Genomic DNA, 12,965 nt, shown 5'->3' with positions numbered 1-12,965 from the left:
AGCATCTCTCTCTCTCTCTCTCTCTCTCTCTCTCTTTTTTTATGAGAATCAGATTTTCATTGCTCCATTCAATTGCTCTCCTCTGCCATTTTTTACAGCTCTTATCGTTCCCCTGGAATATGGCCTTGAGACAGCTCATCCGTGTCCTTCACTGTGTTATCTCTTCTAACTTTTATTAAAACTTCAGCTTTCATCTGAAGATAGCTAATTAAATCTGGAACAGATTATATGCCTCCCCTTAAAAAGAGAACACAACTATTTTCTTCAAGCTGTGCAATGCCCTTTTCCTTTCCAAAAGGTGAGCTCAAAGGTGTTTAAGAAGTCTCTTCACTTACAAAGCTAAGAATACTTGACTTGCCAATATATGTGCTGACTTTAGTATAGCCGTCTGTTATAGATATATCTTTGAATTATTTTTGAAAATAACTTTCGTTTTTTTTCATAATATTTTTATTGATTATTTGGGAATTTCACATCATGAACCCTGAGCACACTCACTTCCCAGTCCTCTCCCCGACCGATGTGACCCCCCCACCAAAAAAAAAAAAAAAAAAGAAGGGGAAAAAACCCCAAGTCCAATATGTGCAGCCCATACACTCACTGGAACATGGTCCAACTCCTGGTGGCTAGCCCCTTAAGAACACTATGTCCTTCTCCACCACTCCCAACCTCAGCACCAGCCAGAAGCCATTAATTGTGAAGAGCTACGCTTCAGCATCCTAATCACAATTTTTAAGAGTCTTCTTCGGTAGCTTTCTGTCTAGGCTGTTACCTTTTTTGAGGGGTGGGGTGCTGGAACTGTTTCTTAATATTAGTAATATTTGTGTTCTATATCCTTTACATGTATCTAATAGCACAAGCCTATTTTCTACACAAGAGTTAGTTAATGAGTTGTTAGAGATTTAACAGGTGCATGGGTGCATCAAACAATTTTTCTTTTTAAAACCATCTTAGTAAGATTGCCCTCATTTAGTAAAAATGAAGAGAATGTCTTCCCTCCCCTCATATCCTGAATCCTAGTAACTGAAAATACTCTCATGTAAAATTGTGTGAAAATATGAAATTAGAAGCAGTGATTCAAGCTTAATGTTTTGTTTTGATTCTGTACCATGCACATGCTAGGCAAGCACTCTGCCACTAAGCTATGTCTCTAACTCCTTGGTTTGGATTTTAAGACAGGTTTACATTAACTAACGACAAACACAAATAGCTCTGTCTTAATTTACCACAAATTATTAATGGACTACCCATAACTGATTTGAACATGTTCTTCTCACATATGCCACTGACCCAGTTCCTTCTGAGGCCCAAAGGAAGCTTTAAAAAGTCATTTTTCCCCCCCAAACTGTAGGCTTGCTAATCAGCCTTCTAGAAAGGATATTCAAAGTTATGTAGCCAGACCACATCCCCTCCAACCCCTCCCCACAGAGCCTTTTCACTAAGGGTTAAGCTTCTATTGCCATGGTATAATTTAACTAACCCACCTGAAATTTTCTGGGATCCTTTTCTTCGCTTCACTGCCTTTAGCAGGATCTCCTTCATGGTGACCTTTGTGTTGTCCACCTGGATAAGGGAGAATCCATGAGCAGCATTTCTGTAGGAAAAGACAAGTGCGAGAGAGTTATCGCTACAGTCTCCACTACACCTGGGAAAGCTTCAAAGCAACAGCACGAAAAATGTTAGTGTTTTGGAGAAATTTGCCAGATGTTGGTGGCACACACCTTTAATCCTAGGACTCGGGAGGTAGAAGCAGGCACATCTCTGTGTTGGAGACTAAACCTGACTCATGTCTGCAGATGTCAGTACAGGCAGATATTATCATCACAATAAGCCCCTAGGTGTCCCCAAGAAAAAGTAAAGACTCTTAACTGTAGTAGAACATCAGTCTGTCCATCCACCTTTTGTTGTTATTTTGGTTTGTTTTGAGACAGGGTCTCACTATATAGACCAGGTTGGCCTCAAACCAACAGAGCTCCACCTGCCTCTGCCTCCTGAATGCTGGGATTAACGGTGTGTATTACCATGCCTGGCCTCTACAGCTTTTAATATACAATCTGTGTATATGTCACTATAAATGGTTTATTTATTTAGTCCTAGAAAAATCAAACTAAATATTAGTTTAAGCAAAAATAAGTGAAAAGACAAAACTCTAACACTACTTGCAAGCTTCTAGTCAAATGAGGTTGGAGGTTCATCTAGATTGAAAAAGGAAAAAAAAAACTGCAAAGATACAAAACAACAAAGATGCTAAATAAACAAAAAAACAAAAAACCAGTAGCCCATTGCCTTCGTGAGCTGTAACTTCACAGAGGCTGTAACTGCAGTGGCAAGTATCACAAATCCTACCCCTACACTTGGGCACTGGAACAAAACAGGCTAATTCCAAGCAGCTCGTGCAAAAAAAATGGGACCCAAGTTTCCAACTACAGAACATGAGAATTGCTACAAGGAGTTTGGTCACATTCCCATTTCCCCATAAGAATCTCAAAGGGGAACATGGCTAAAAACCATGGCAGAGCTTAATACTGACAAGAAATCTGAAAGAAAAGCCAAGCCCTGGGAAAGCCTCCCAATGATAGATCAGGCTGGGGAAGGGCCTGAAGCCCAGGTTAGACCCATCCAAGTGGCTAGTTCTCTACAGGGGCTATGGGCTGATCTCAAAACCAAGGACCCAATGTGTTTCCCTAAAACAGAGACCTCTCCACAGCACTTATCTCCATACAGCAAGCTCTCTAATCCTCAATGCTGTATTTGTTAAGAAGCACAAAGCTGCTGCTGCTGCTGCTCTGGCCAGCAAAAGCATCCATTTTAACTTGGTGAGGTTCTCGCTATGGAACAGCAGGCCTGAGAACTGTTGAGCTAATTTTACTGAATACTCTGTTACTGAATCATGCCTGCACCCCAGTCATTCTTTACCTCAGAAACTGGACCCCATCCCAGAACAATCTTTAAAAGTTTATTTTACTGATCAAAGCAAAATAAGAAATAGCTCTTAAAAAAAAAAAAAAACTATTTTGGGAGAGATGCTGTAAGTGATATTTTGGCAAGAGGACTGATATGTAAAGAGCCTTGTGCATTTAAAAACTTGCGGGTGTTTGCTCTGGCACTAGGCCAGTGTGTATTTGGAACAAATGCCAATCAACCACACTCAGATCTGCCTTCCCCGGCTTTCTCCTCAGAAGTCAGTATGTCCTCCATCTGTGACAATATGTTGGGCGATGGATGAGTAGGGCCAAAAGGAAACACAAGTTCTTGGGGATTTGCAAACTAGTACTGGCCCAGGCCTCACAGACTCTCATCCACCTGGGAGCTACCTCAACAATGGTAGATTTTGCCTGTTTGTAAATTGCTTCACTGGCTCTTGTTCTGCTGCCAGCTGACAGCATCATTCCAAGGCAAAGGGCAGAATAAAAGCTTAACAGGCACTTTCGTATCTGGACTAACTTTCATAAATTCAAAGTGTCCTTTTAAAAGGTTTGAAGCAGAGGAAAACCCCGTCTATATTTTTCTGTCATTGTACCGAAACATACCTGGGTGCCAAGGTTAAAGCAAACGGAGGAAATCCCTGGCACTGCCCGTCCACAGGCCTTACTGATAAATTGTGTGGCGGAGAAATAAAGGATTACCTTCTGTATTTTTTCATTACACTTTTCTTTTGTTACAGAATACATAAATCCATTGTGGCACAATGTAATATGTATCACCATGCTACACCTGCGGACGCTTCCGAGAGGCTGCCATGTCTGTGCAGTCAGGAATGATAAGTGAACCACCCGTGAATGTTAACGATAGTGATCATTCTGAGGTAACTCGGCTCTCCATCTTCCTTTACAGCCTCCAAGCTGAAGCCAGGGTAGCAAGGTTCATGGGAGGAAAATGAAAACAACAGTGAAGGAAGGGGTGTGCTATCTCACTCTGGGGCTCCATTTCTGTAAAAGCGTGCACATTAAAAGGAGGAGGTGGCTCTGCCTTGTGGACCACGCTTAGCCCCATCTTAGTCAGTTTCTTTCTGTCAGGTCCACACTCCATCTCTTCACCTCCTGACAAATGCAAAGCTTGGGTCTTACTTGGGTGCGCAGCCCCACAGGATGGGCTTCTGAGTGGCACATGCACACAGCATTCTGAAGGTAAAGTCAGGAGCAAGTGGTCTCAGCACCCAGCTAGGCGTGGCTATTAAGTTGGGCTCCTATTTAGTAAACAGAAATGGAGATCTGCTACCACAGTTCTCAGCTTGACTTCCAAACAGTCTGGGTTTTCTGCCTCATTGCTTTACATTCAGCGTTTTTTATGGGCTTTCTAAAATGTCTACTGCAATACATCTTTGAGAGCTGCTCTTATTCCACAGAGAGCATCAGGTTTGAGACTGAGAAGACAATGGACTCATGGGCAGAACATACTGCTAGCCCTGCCTGCCTTCTCCTGGCTGGGACTTGTGTGGGGTATCTAGCCAGGACAGACAGGTAGGTCACACACAGACCCAACATCTGGGCTCAGGACAGGGCATCCTGGGGACACACTGAGCAGAGACAGCTGCCCTCCCGCACCTCTGTGGGCTGCCTGTGTAGGTACAAGATGAAACTCCACACCCGAGAGCTGACTAAATGCTGCCAGGAGTGTTTCAGGCAATTCAAAGCTGGGCCCTGTCAAGTCTGCTAACCACTGAAGAACACAGAGACATTTAAAAAGAGATTACTCACTCACGGAGCTCAGTTCTGTGCTAGTGAAAGCCACAGTCACCAAAGAGGCTTTGGGGGAGGGGAGGGAGCTTGAGACATAGTGGGGCAATGAAGCCCAGACTGGCATTGAACTTGAGACCTTCCTACTTCAACTTCTGAAGTGCTGGGATTAGAAACTTATGTGACCACTTCTGACTTACTACAGAATTCTGACACTAGCATCGGTCCTGGACAATGAGTGCTTTCCTAAGTGGTAAAACCAAAGGTGACAGAGACACACAGGAAACAAGACACAGGTCCTCATCCAAAAGCAAACTCTCTGGACAGAGACAGGGCAGGACACCCATCGAGAAGGAAGTTCACTGGGAAGGAGCACAGGCGGGCCGAAAGTGAAATGCCCTGTGAGCAGAAGGCTGTGATACACCAGCATTTCAACTTCCCCCAAGATGAGGGCCCTTTCCTTCAGAATTGTCACAAGGGTAAAATACACAATGGATGGCACTGGGGGTGGGAAACAGGGAGAAGTGCTTCCTAATGCTGGCTCTCTGTGTCTGCCTTGACCCAAGTCACCATCCCAAAAGAGGCCTCATACAGCCCCTCTCTGCTCTGGCTCCCACAAAGACTGTTCACTGGGAGGATTGAATGGATCTCAACACTCACAGCAGCAGGGGGCATTAAAACATGTGATTAGCCGCTTGTGGCAGCATTTAGGGGCACTGTCAGCAAGCAGCCTTTGATACAGGTATCAATGTTCAAAGGTTTCCTTTTGATAGAGTAAAACTCAGAAGCAGTGTAACTCAGTGGTTTAGGTGGGGCAGGACAGCAGGCAACAGAAAAGCAGTCACACTGCACGGAAATTTGGTGAGAATTACAGAGTTTTTAAACTTGTATAATATACACTGTTTACCATTTAACAATCCCCAAAATAACAGCAGCAACTACTGTTTATTGAACATTTACTATGTGACTAGTATTATTTTAATTTGTTTAAAACCTATATTAAAGCATTTAATCCTAAAAGAGCACACATATCATTTCACAGAAACGAGGAAAGTCTCCTGAGGCAGAACTCACACTCATCCTAGTTCAGACTGAGAAGTCAACAAAATGGTACCTGACACATACAGTCTGTGGGAGGGAAGGCCGAAGCAGTTAACAGATGACAGCTCTCTATACAGACACGGGACACGGCCCACCTGACGAGCCCCACCCAGGAGAGTCGGAGGAGCCCCCTCAGGGTGAAGGAGCAATAACACTAAGGCAGCAGAGCACACCCAGCTATAGCACACAGTGGCTGGCTGGGAGTCAGGCTTGCCTTCGTTGAGTAAGCCATATAGTTGCTCTGGCTCCATTTCCTCACAAGCAAAATGGGATGATAATAATTCTTGGACTTGAAAGTGTTTATAGTAACATCTATCAAATAATACTTAATGAGCAATAACTAACATATTAGCCATCAGCTGGTTTCTATTAAAGGTGATAGCTAATGTTCAGGCATGGTAGCAAACACCTGTCACTTAGCACTTGGGGGCTAAGGATCTTGAAGTTTCAGGCCAACCTGAGCTGCACAGTGAGATCTTGTCTCAGAAAACAGCCAAACAAAGGAGTGATATGTAACAAAAACAATGTTTCTGAGCATTTACTTGCTCCCATAATCCTTTTCCCGCAGAAGGGCAGGTGATATTATTGGTCCCACTTTATAACAGGAAACCGATGGGTTAAGACACCTGCCTGGAGATATACATCAAGTTACTAAGTTATATAGTTAGCAACAATTTAACCCTAGATTGACCGTATATCTCCTGGACTCTGAAGTCTGTGGGGTATTTTGTTTTCTGTTCTTTTAAACTCTTTTAGTGCTTAGAGCGTGGAGGCTGAGGGCATGAGAGTTCCAGAGAGCAATACATCTCCCAGATGGGAACCAGTGACCACCCATGAGAGAGGTTTACAAATAGGCTGGCTCTCAGATCCTTTCTGAAGAGACCCTGGAAAGTGCCATCGTTTCATGAACCATGGTCTCAGTTTCCAGAGGTGGGATAAAGGTGCCAAGAACAGTGCTCTGTTCTCCGGTCCTGACCAGTTCACAACAGCCAAGGAGACACATTCCTCTGGTTGCCACCTGCTCTGGCCCCCTTCCATGTGTTCATTCCCCAGTACTCCAAGGTAGAAAATGAAAATGTATGAGCAAGAGAAAGCCTTGCAATAATTGCAGCATGCCTGCTTTGGAGTCACTCCCTGGGGCATCACGTGACCCACAAAGGGAGTTGACGTTAGTGTGGATGCCACAGTCTGTTTCCCGTTGCACTGACCACGTTTTCTGAAAGATCAAAGCACATTGTGCAGGCATGCGATGTTTGACATTGGACAAAGTACTTTTTTTTCAAAACAGACATTTTCCAAAAACATAACTCGCTAGACTAATGGGCAGTGAGAAGCCAAAATGACTGCCCTCCGCCTTCTCCTTGTGTATCTTTGCCAGAGTCCTTGGGACTTGCCAAATCTGGTCATGCCTGCTTAGCTTGCTCGACTGATTGTGCCAGAAAAGAAAATAAGACACAGATGTATTTGAGCTCTTTGAGATGCCAGTAAGAGAGACAGCTAATGGCTTCATTTCGACCCTCCCCTTCCAGCTGGGCACAGGTGGGGATAATGAGGTCCCTCTCCCTAATCAAACTCAATTATTTACTACTCTATATAACCGCAAAGACATTCACATTCCGTTCAGAATATAAAACACACTGTGGGCTACTTCCAACCACTGCCACTGGGTATTTATAACAAACTCAAGTGGCTAACAGTTTGCCTTGGCAGGAGTTTAAGTGTGTAAAGTTTTGCAAACTGTTTCTGTTCGAATATGTCCTGCTGAAATGGGGTCCCAGGCGGGGTTCTAGAACTGTCAGGTCAGTGAACTGCGTAACATGTGAGAATGTATTCACCATGCAGTGCAGACAGGATCTGGAAATCAAACGCTTTGTTCCACTGCAACCTTCTGAAGCATCACGGTTGTTTCAGCAGCAAGACTGACACTGTATTAATAAACATTACGAGTCACTAGCCTGACATGTACACAGCAGCAGCTGACAGACTCCAACGTAAGCTGAGGGAGAGCAGAGGAAATCAAAATGAGACACAAGAACTGAACATAGCCACGGGGGCCGCAGCATGAAACAAACTGCATTAACTCAGAAATGTGAGTCCCAAACTTTCAAGAGATACAGTAACTACAGCAACAATCTGGTATAATTTTTGGATACTGAAGTAAATTGATAGCTATTTAAAATGTGTGCTTTTATTGTACGAGTAAGACATACCCTTGGCATACTCTGCAGGCGGACATTCCAGCGAGCAGAACACACATACTTGGTTTGCCTGACCTTTAAATCTTACAAGTGTGTAATTAATTCTTTCTATCTTTATTACTTGTTCCAGTATTTCTGTCACTTTAAACAGACACAAAGAAAAATCTTTTTTCCTCCAGACAATAGCCTTTGCCAAAAAGGAAATCAAGTCAGATTTACAAATACAAAATTAAGCAGGCTGCATATGTTCCATTTCCATACATGAGGACAATCTGGACAATGAAAATGTTTGCTAATACAACAGAATGGAAAGAAACAACACGCAGTTAGTCCGAGTAATTCATACCCAGATTGCCAGGCCTGATTACAGAGAGCACACATCTTGTTTTTATTTTGTATTCCATTTTAGCTCTGCCCTTCCCAAACTGTCTGATCTTGCTCTGACCCTCAGCTTAAAGGTTTTTACAAAGGAGCTGCTTATAGGGATAAAGGCAGAAATTAAACACTTAAAAAATGTTTGTTTGCCTTTTCTTCTGTTTTTCTTGCTCTTTCCATTTTACAGACCACAAGGCAATGCCACTGAAGAGCGGGAGAAGCTTCCAGCTAATGCTGTCCTTTTTGATAAAGGACTCGGTCATTTGGGGTATACTCTGGAGATACCATCAAAAAGGTAAGTTACAAATTACGGGCTTTTAAAAGTCCTCACATAGGAAAGAGCAGTGAACCTGGGTATGCCTCTTTAAAAAGCTGCTCACCATTCCTTTGGGCAGAGCCAAGTGAAGCCCAGGCAGCTTTGGGGAGCCCTCTGGGCCATGTTGGCTGTTCAAGGCAGTCCAGCTTCCCACCTTCTCCTGGTAGATCTTTATCCACACAGCAGAACTATAGCTAGACTCTATTAACTTGCACTCTTATGTCCATTTACTGGATTCAACATTTAAGGAAAACACAAAGGAAGGTAGTGTAAGTAAGTGCTCTGACTGACATGGATTTGACCTGGGTTCTGTCTGTTTTATTAGCCTGGATGCTTGTTCCCTTGGAACCCTGCTTCCTCACTCCGTAGTAAGGTCTGCTCTGTCACTGCCATTCGTGAACTCAATTCCATTTCACCAGTTCTGGGTGAGTGAGCACTGTGCTGGAGGAGGGTAGAAGCAGACAGATGAGGTAGGTTCTTTTCTTGTACCACTATATCTCTAGAGCATCACTGGGTCCTGGTTTGGTCAGTGCTAGCAAGGAGCACTTCTCCAGATGCTGGGCACCATCTGAGATACACCTTTTCATCTGGCTTTGGACATTGGTCAAAAAACATCCTAGGGCTGGCTGCACTTTTAGTTACTAGAGTGCTTGCCCAGCAGGCACAAGGCTCTAGGATTGATCCCTAGCACTATATAAACCAGGCTTGCTGTGGGTCAGAAGCTACTCACCAAGTTCCAGGCCAGCCTTACATAAAAGAGAACCTGTCTCAAGAAACAAACAACTTCTCTTGTTTTTCCTTTCCACACTCTCCCTTCTTCCCAGAGTCCTGATATGTCCACCAATCTTCAAAGTAGGTAGAGTAAGCAGCTTAGGCAACACACACCCAATCTATCTAAAGTCAATCAGAATCAACAGATAGTTTAGAAACTGATCCACCCATGGGCTTAGAAAGCTGGCTGTTTCTGTTAGCCAGTTCCTAATTTTCAAATTGGTAGGGAAATCAAGTCTCCCTCAAACAGCAGCTCCATGTCCTGGGGTTTCTTGAGGCCTATGGATTTGGGGAACCGGCTAGGCCCTGGCTTCACTTACAAGATGTATTAGAAGGCATCCAACTCCAAATTCATGTCCACAGAACATTTTTCCAGTAGAGATTCATTTAAGTTTTTTTCTTCAAACCAATGAAGTCTATTTTACTATTGTCAACCTCTGGCTCACTGCAGCAGGGTTACTTTTTTTACTTCTGTCTGATGAGGGCAGAAAATAATAAAAAATAGAATGTAAATAATTATAAAATCTAGTAATTCATAATCTTTGCAGGATAGAAAGAAAGGAAATTAAATTTAAATCTCCCTTCTCCCTGATATTAATCTGCATAGTATCATTTTCTGAGGTCCACAGCCCCTTCTTCCAGGAGTCAACTATGAAATTTATAAGCTGAGCTTCAGAACTTAAGTATTTTATTTTAGCTCAATGAAAATCATATACACATACAAAGATCATATGTATTTATATGGAGACTTATATGTGATTGAACTAAAAGAAAAATTAATGTATAAATACACACATTATATAAACATATACACATATTTTATAAATATGCATATTCTTAGAACACTACCAATTCTGGTTCCATGCTCCTCACTCCACCTAGCTGGCCCTCATCGGACAGAAATGAAAGGAAATCAGCCTGTTAAAAAGAACCAGAGGCTGACAAACAAACCCCAGCCATGCCTACTACCTCTGCATTGCCTATGGCAACCTTCACACTATAATGGAGTGTTGCTACAGAAACCGTTGATACACAGGACCAAAACATCTACTATCTGGCCTTCACAGGAGGTCTGCTAACTTGTGGGATAGGGGAGATGTGGGGGCTGCATGTGTAGCAGCTAGAGCTATTTAACATTACTAACGGATAGTAAAGGTCAGATTCATCACTGCAAGCAGATACAAAGTTTGCTAAACAGAAAGATGGTGTGGGAACTCAGAGCACACAGAGTGCTTTATTGGGGCAGGCTCTCTGGAAAAATGTGTGTTCTTTGGTGTCAGAATCATGTGTGCCCAGGTGCCAGGCGGGCCCACCTTTGTGTAGATCCATCAGCAAAAGCAGGAACCACATCTGTCCTGGCTTACTTGGGATGGGAGGGAGGGGATGAGGAGGAGAGGGCTCTGCTCTGGGTACAGGACTTTCAGTTTTGTAACGGGCAGAACAATAGGAATTAGCCATGCTAGCAACAAGTACAATGGGACAAATGCAAACAAGAATTTTCTAGTAGAGAAGGTTTACATTTGGGGAATACATTATAAATCAATTAAAATAACGTGCTAGTAATTAAAAGTACCATTCCTTTCTTTAAAAGGAAAATAATATGGCAATCACATTTCCATGAAAATGAAAATCAAAAGACTCAAGTTAACAAGTAAAACATTTAATTCTCACTAAACCCAGCATCAATTTATTTTTAGCAAACACTGGCATTGAGATTATTAAATTTATATTTTATTAATGCTACCATTTACTTGTATTTAATGTCATATTTTAGGTTGTGTGTAAAAATAGGGAATTTAGCTGGGTGGCAGTGGTGCACGCCTTTAATCCCAGCACTCAGGAGGCAGAGGCAGGCGGATCTCTGTGAGTTCGAGGCCAGCCTGGGTTACAGAGTGAGTTCCAAGAAAAGGTGCCAAAGCTACAAAGAGAAACCCTGTCTTTAAAAAAAAAAAAAAAAAAAAAAAAAAAAGGGAATTTATAGTTAAAACATTATAGAATTTTATAGCCAAAGTTTTATATTTGTATACATTCAAGTGGCACTACATTAAAACTAATCTGGGGAAACAGTGGGGTTTAACAATGAGCCTAAGTTTATGAGAATTTATTACTTATGTTTAAGAACATTCCTGCTGTCCAGATTTGATAGGAGAGAAAGGAAGGCATAACAAAGTAAAGTTGCCAAAATCACATAGCAAGTTGCTAGTGAGACTTGAACCCAGGTTTGCCAAGGTTCAAAGCCTGTGCTGTCTTATTGGGAGGAAAGGGTGGGTTTTTGGAGTCTGTGTGGGGTATGGGATTGAGAGCCCCTAAGGTCAGGTGCAGGCAGAGACCTGAAGCTTCACCTACACCTTCTCCACAAAATCCTCCACTGTGCCAAGGACACAAACTTGTTCATCCGCCCCTTTCCAGTCTTCGGGGAGCAAGACGCCTTTCTCCGAGGGGGCAAATTTGAGTCTTCAGTGCCTCAATGTCCACCACCTGCCATGTTCGGTGAAAGTTACTCCCCATTAGGTCTATTGGTCCATAGAACACTGAGTAGGGAACAGGGAGGCAGAGAAATGTAGCAGCAGCAAACTCAGCAATGGGTCCACATTGTGCAGACACCCCGGTTTCATTAGAAAGGTGGAATCACTGGACAACTTTTTATTTATTTAAAAAACTGTATAATTTAAAATTATTCTAAGTATCCTATGAAACTGCTGTTTTTGTACCTCAGAAATGAAAATGTGGAAAAAAATATGCTGTTATATAGATAGATCAAACCTGACTTGAGAGGTGAGGTGGCCATTGTAGAAGCTGGAGAGGCTGCTCCTAGCTCATCCCAGATGCCTGGTGTTTGTTCTTGCTCAAGGGAAGAAAGATCCAGAATACTCATGTAGCTTATGCTGTATAACCCCATTTTCCTAAGTCTCAAACAAAGGAGTCTGTTTTAAAGGGACAGGAGAAAGCCCTTCAAGGCAATCCCTTATTAGGACCATGGATCTGCTGGTTCCAAACAGCAGGGGGCGCCAAAGGGATCACTAGTAACCCCAGGAGAGGGACAGCCGAGTCCTGCTTAGACTGGAACCTGAGTGTGTGGGACCTGGCAGCTCTGTGGACTACACGGATACCAATCATCTTCATCTTCACCTGCAGTACTCCTCAGCAGGCCCTGGGCAGGAGTGGAGAGGAGCCATGGTGGTGCTGTCAGCCATCTTAGCTAGCAGTACTGTTTGCTACACCTGGTGCCGAGTTCTGAAACAGCACTCGGACCCATCACTGCTCTGAATCAACAGACTTTAAGAGTGATGATTAGGCAATCTACTAGTAAAGATAGGTCGATCACTCCATCCCGATCTGTTTAATGGTCTGTTGACTTTCAATGCAGGAGATGTACTCCACTGGGTTTTATTTTACATATGTACACACACTTTTCTGAGAAGGTGTTTTCTAGGTTTCACCAGACTGACAAAGGCACAGAAAAGGCTGAGCATAGTCTAAAGGAAGGCAACTGAGAAAAAATCAAATTGAATTTGAACTAGTTGGAGA

General features: G+C 43.0%; 1 protein-coding gene across 7 annotated transcripts in view; it reads right to left on the bottom strand.

Moving 5' to 3' along the window:
• Mapkap1 (MAPK associated protein 1) overlaps positions 1-12,965 on the bottom strand; it is a 217,375-nt gene that overhangs the window by 89,245 nt on the left and 115,165 nt on the right. For all 7 annotated transcript variants that reach the window (XM_059260122.1, XM_059260120.1, XM_059260123.1 and 4 more), the window contains exon 7: positions 1,485-1,594. In XM_059260122.1, coding sequence (XP_059116105.1) covers positions 1,485-1,594 — 110 coding nt within the window. The remainder of the gene's footprint in view (positions 1-1,484; positions 1,595-12,965) is intronic.

The sequence above is a fragment of the Peromyscus eremicus genome, chromosome 4, assembly GCF_949786415.1.
Source record: "Peromyscus eremicus chromosome 4, PerEre_H2_v1, whole genome shotgun sequence".
NCBI lineage: Eukaryota > Metazoa > Chordata > Mammalia > Rodentia > Cricetidae > Peromyscus > Peromyscus eremicus.
This window is presented reverse-complemented; position numbering and strand designations above follow the sequence as displayed.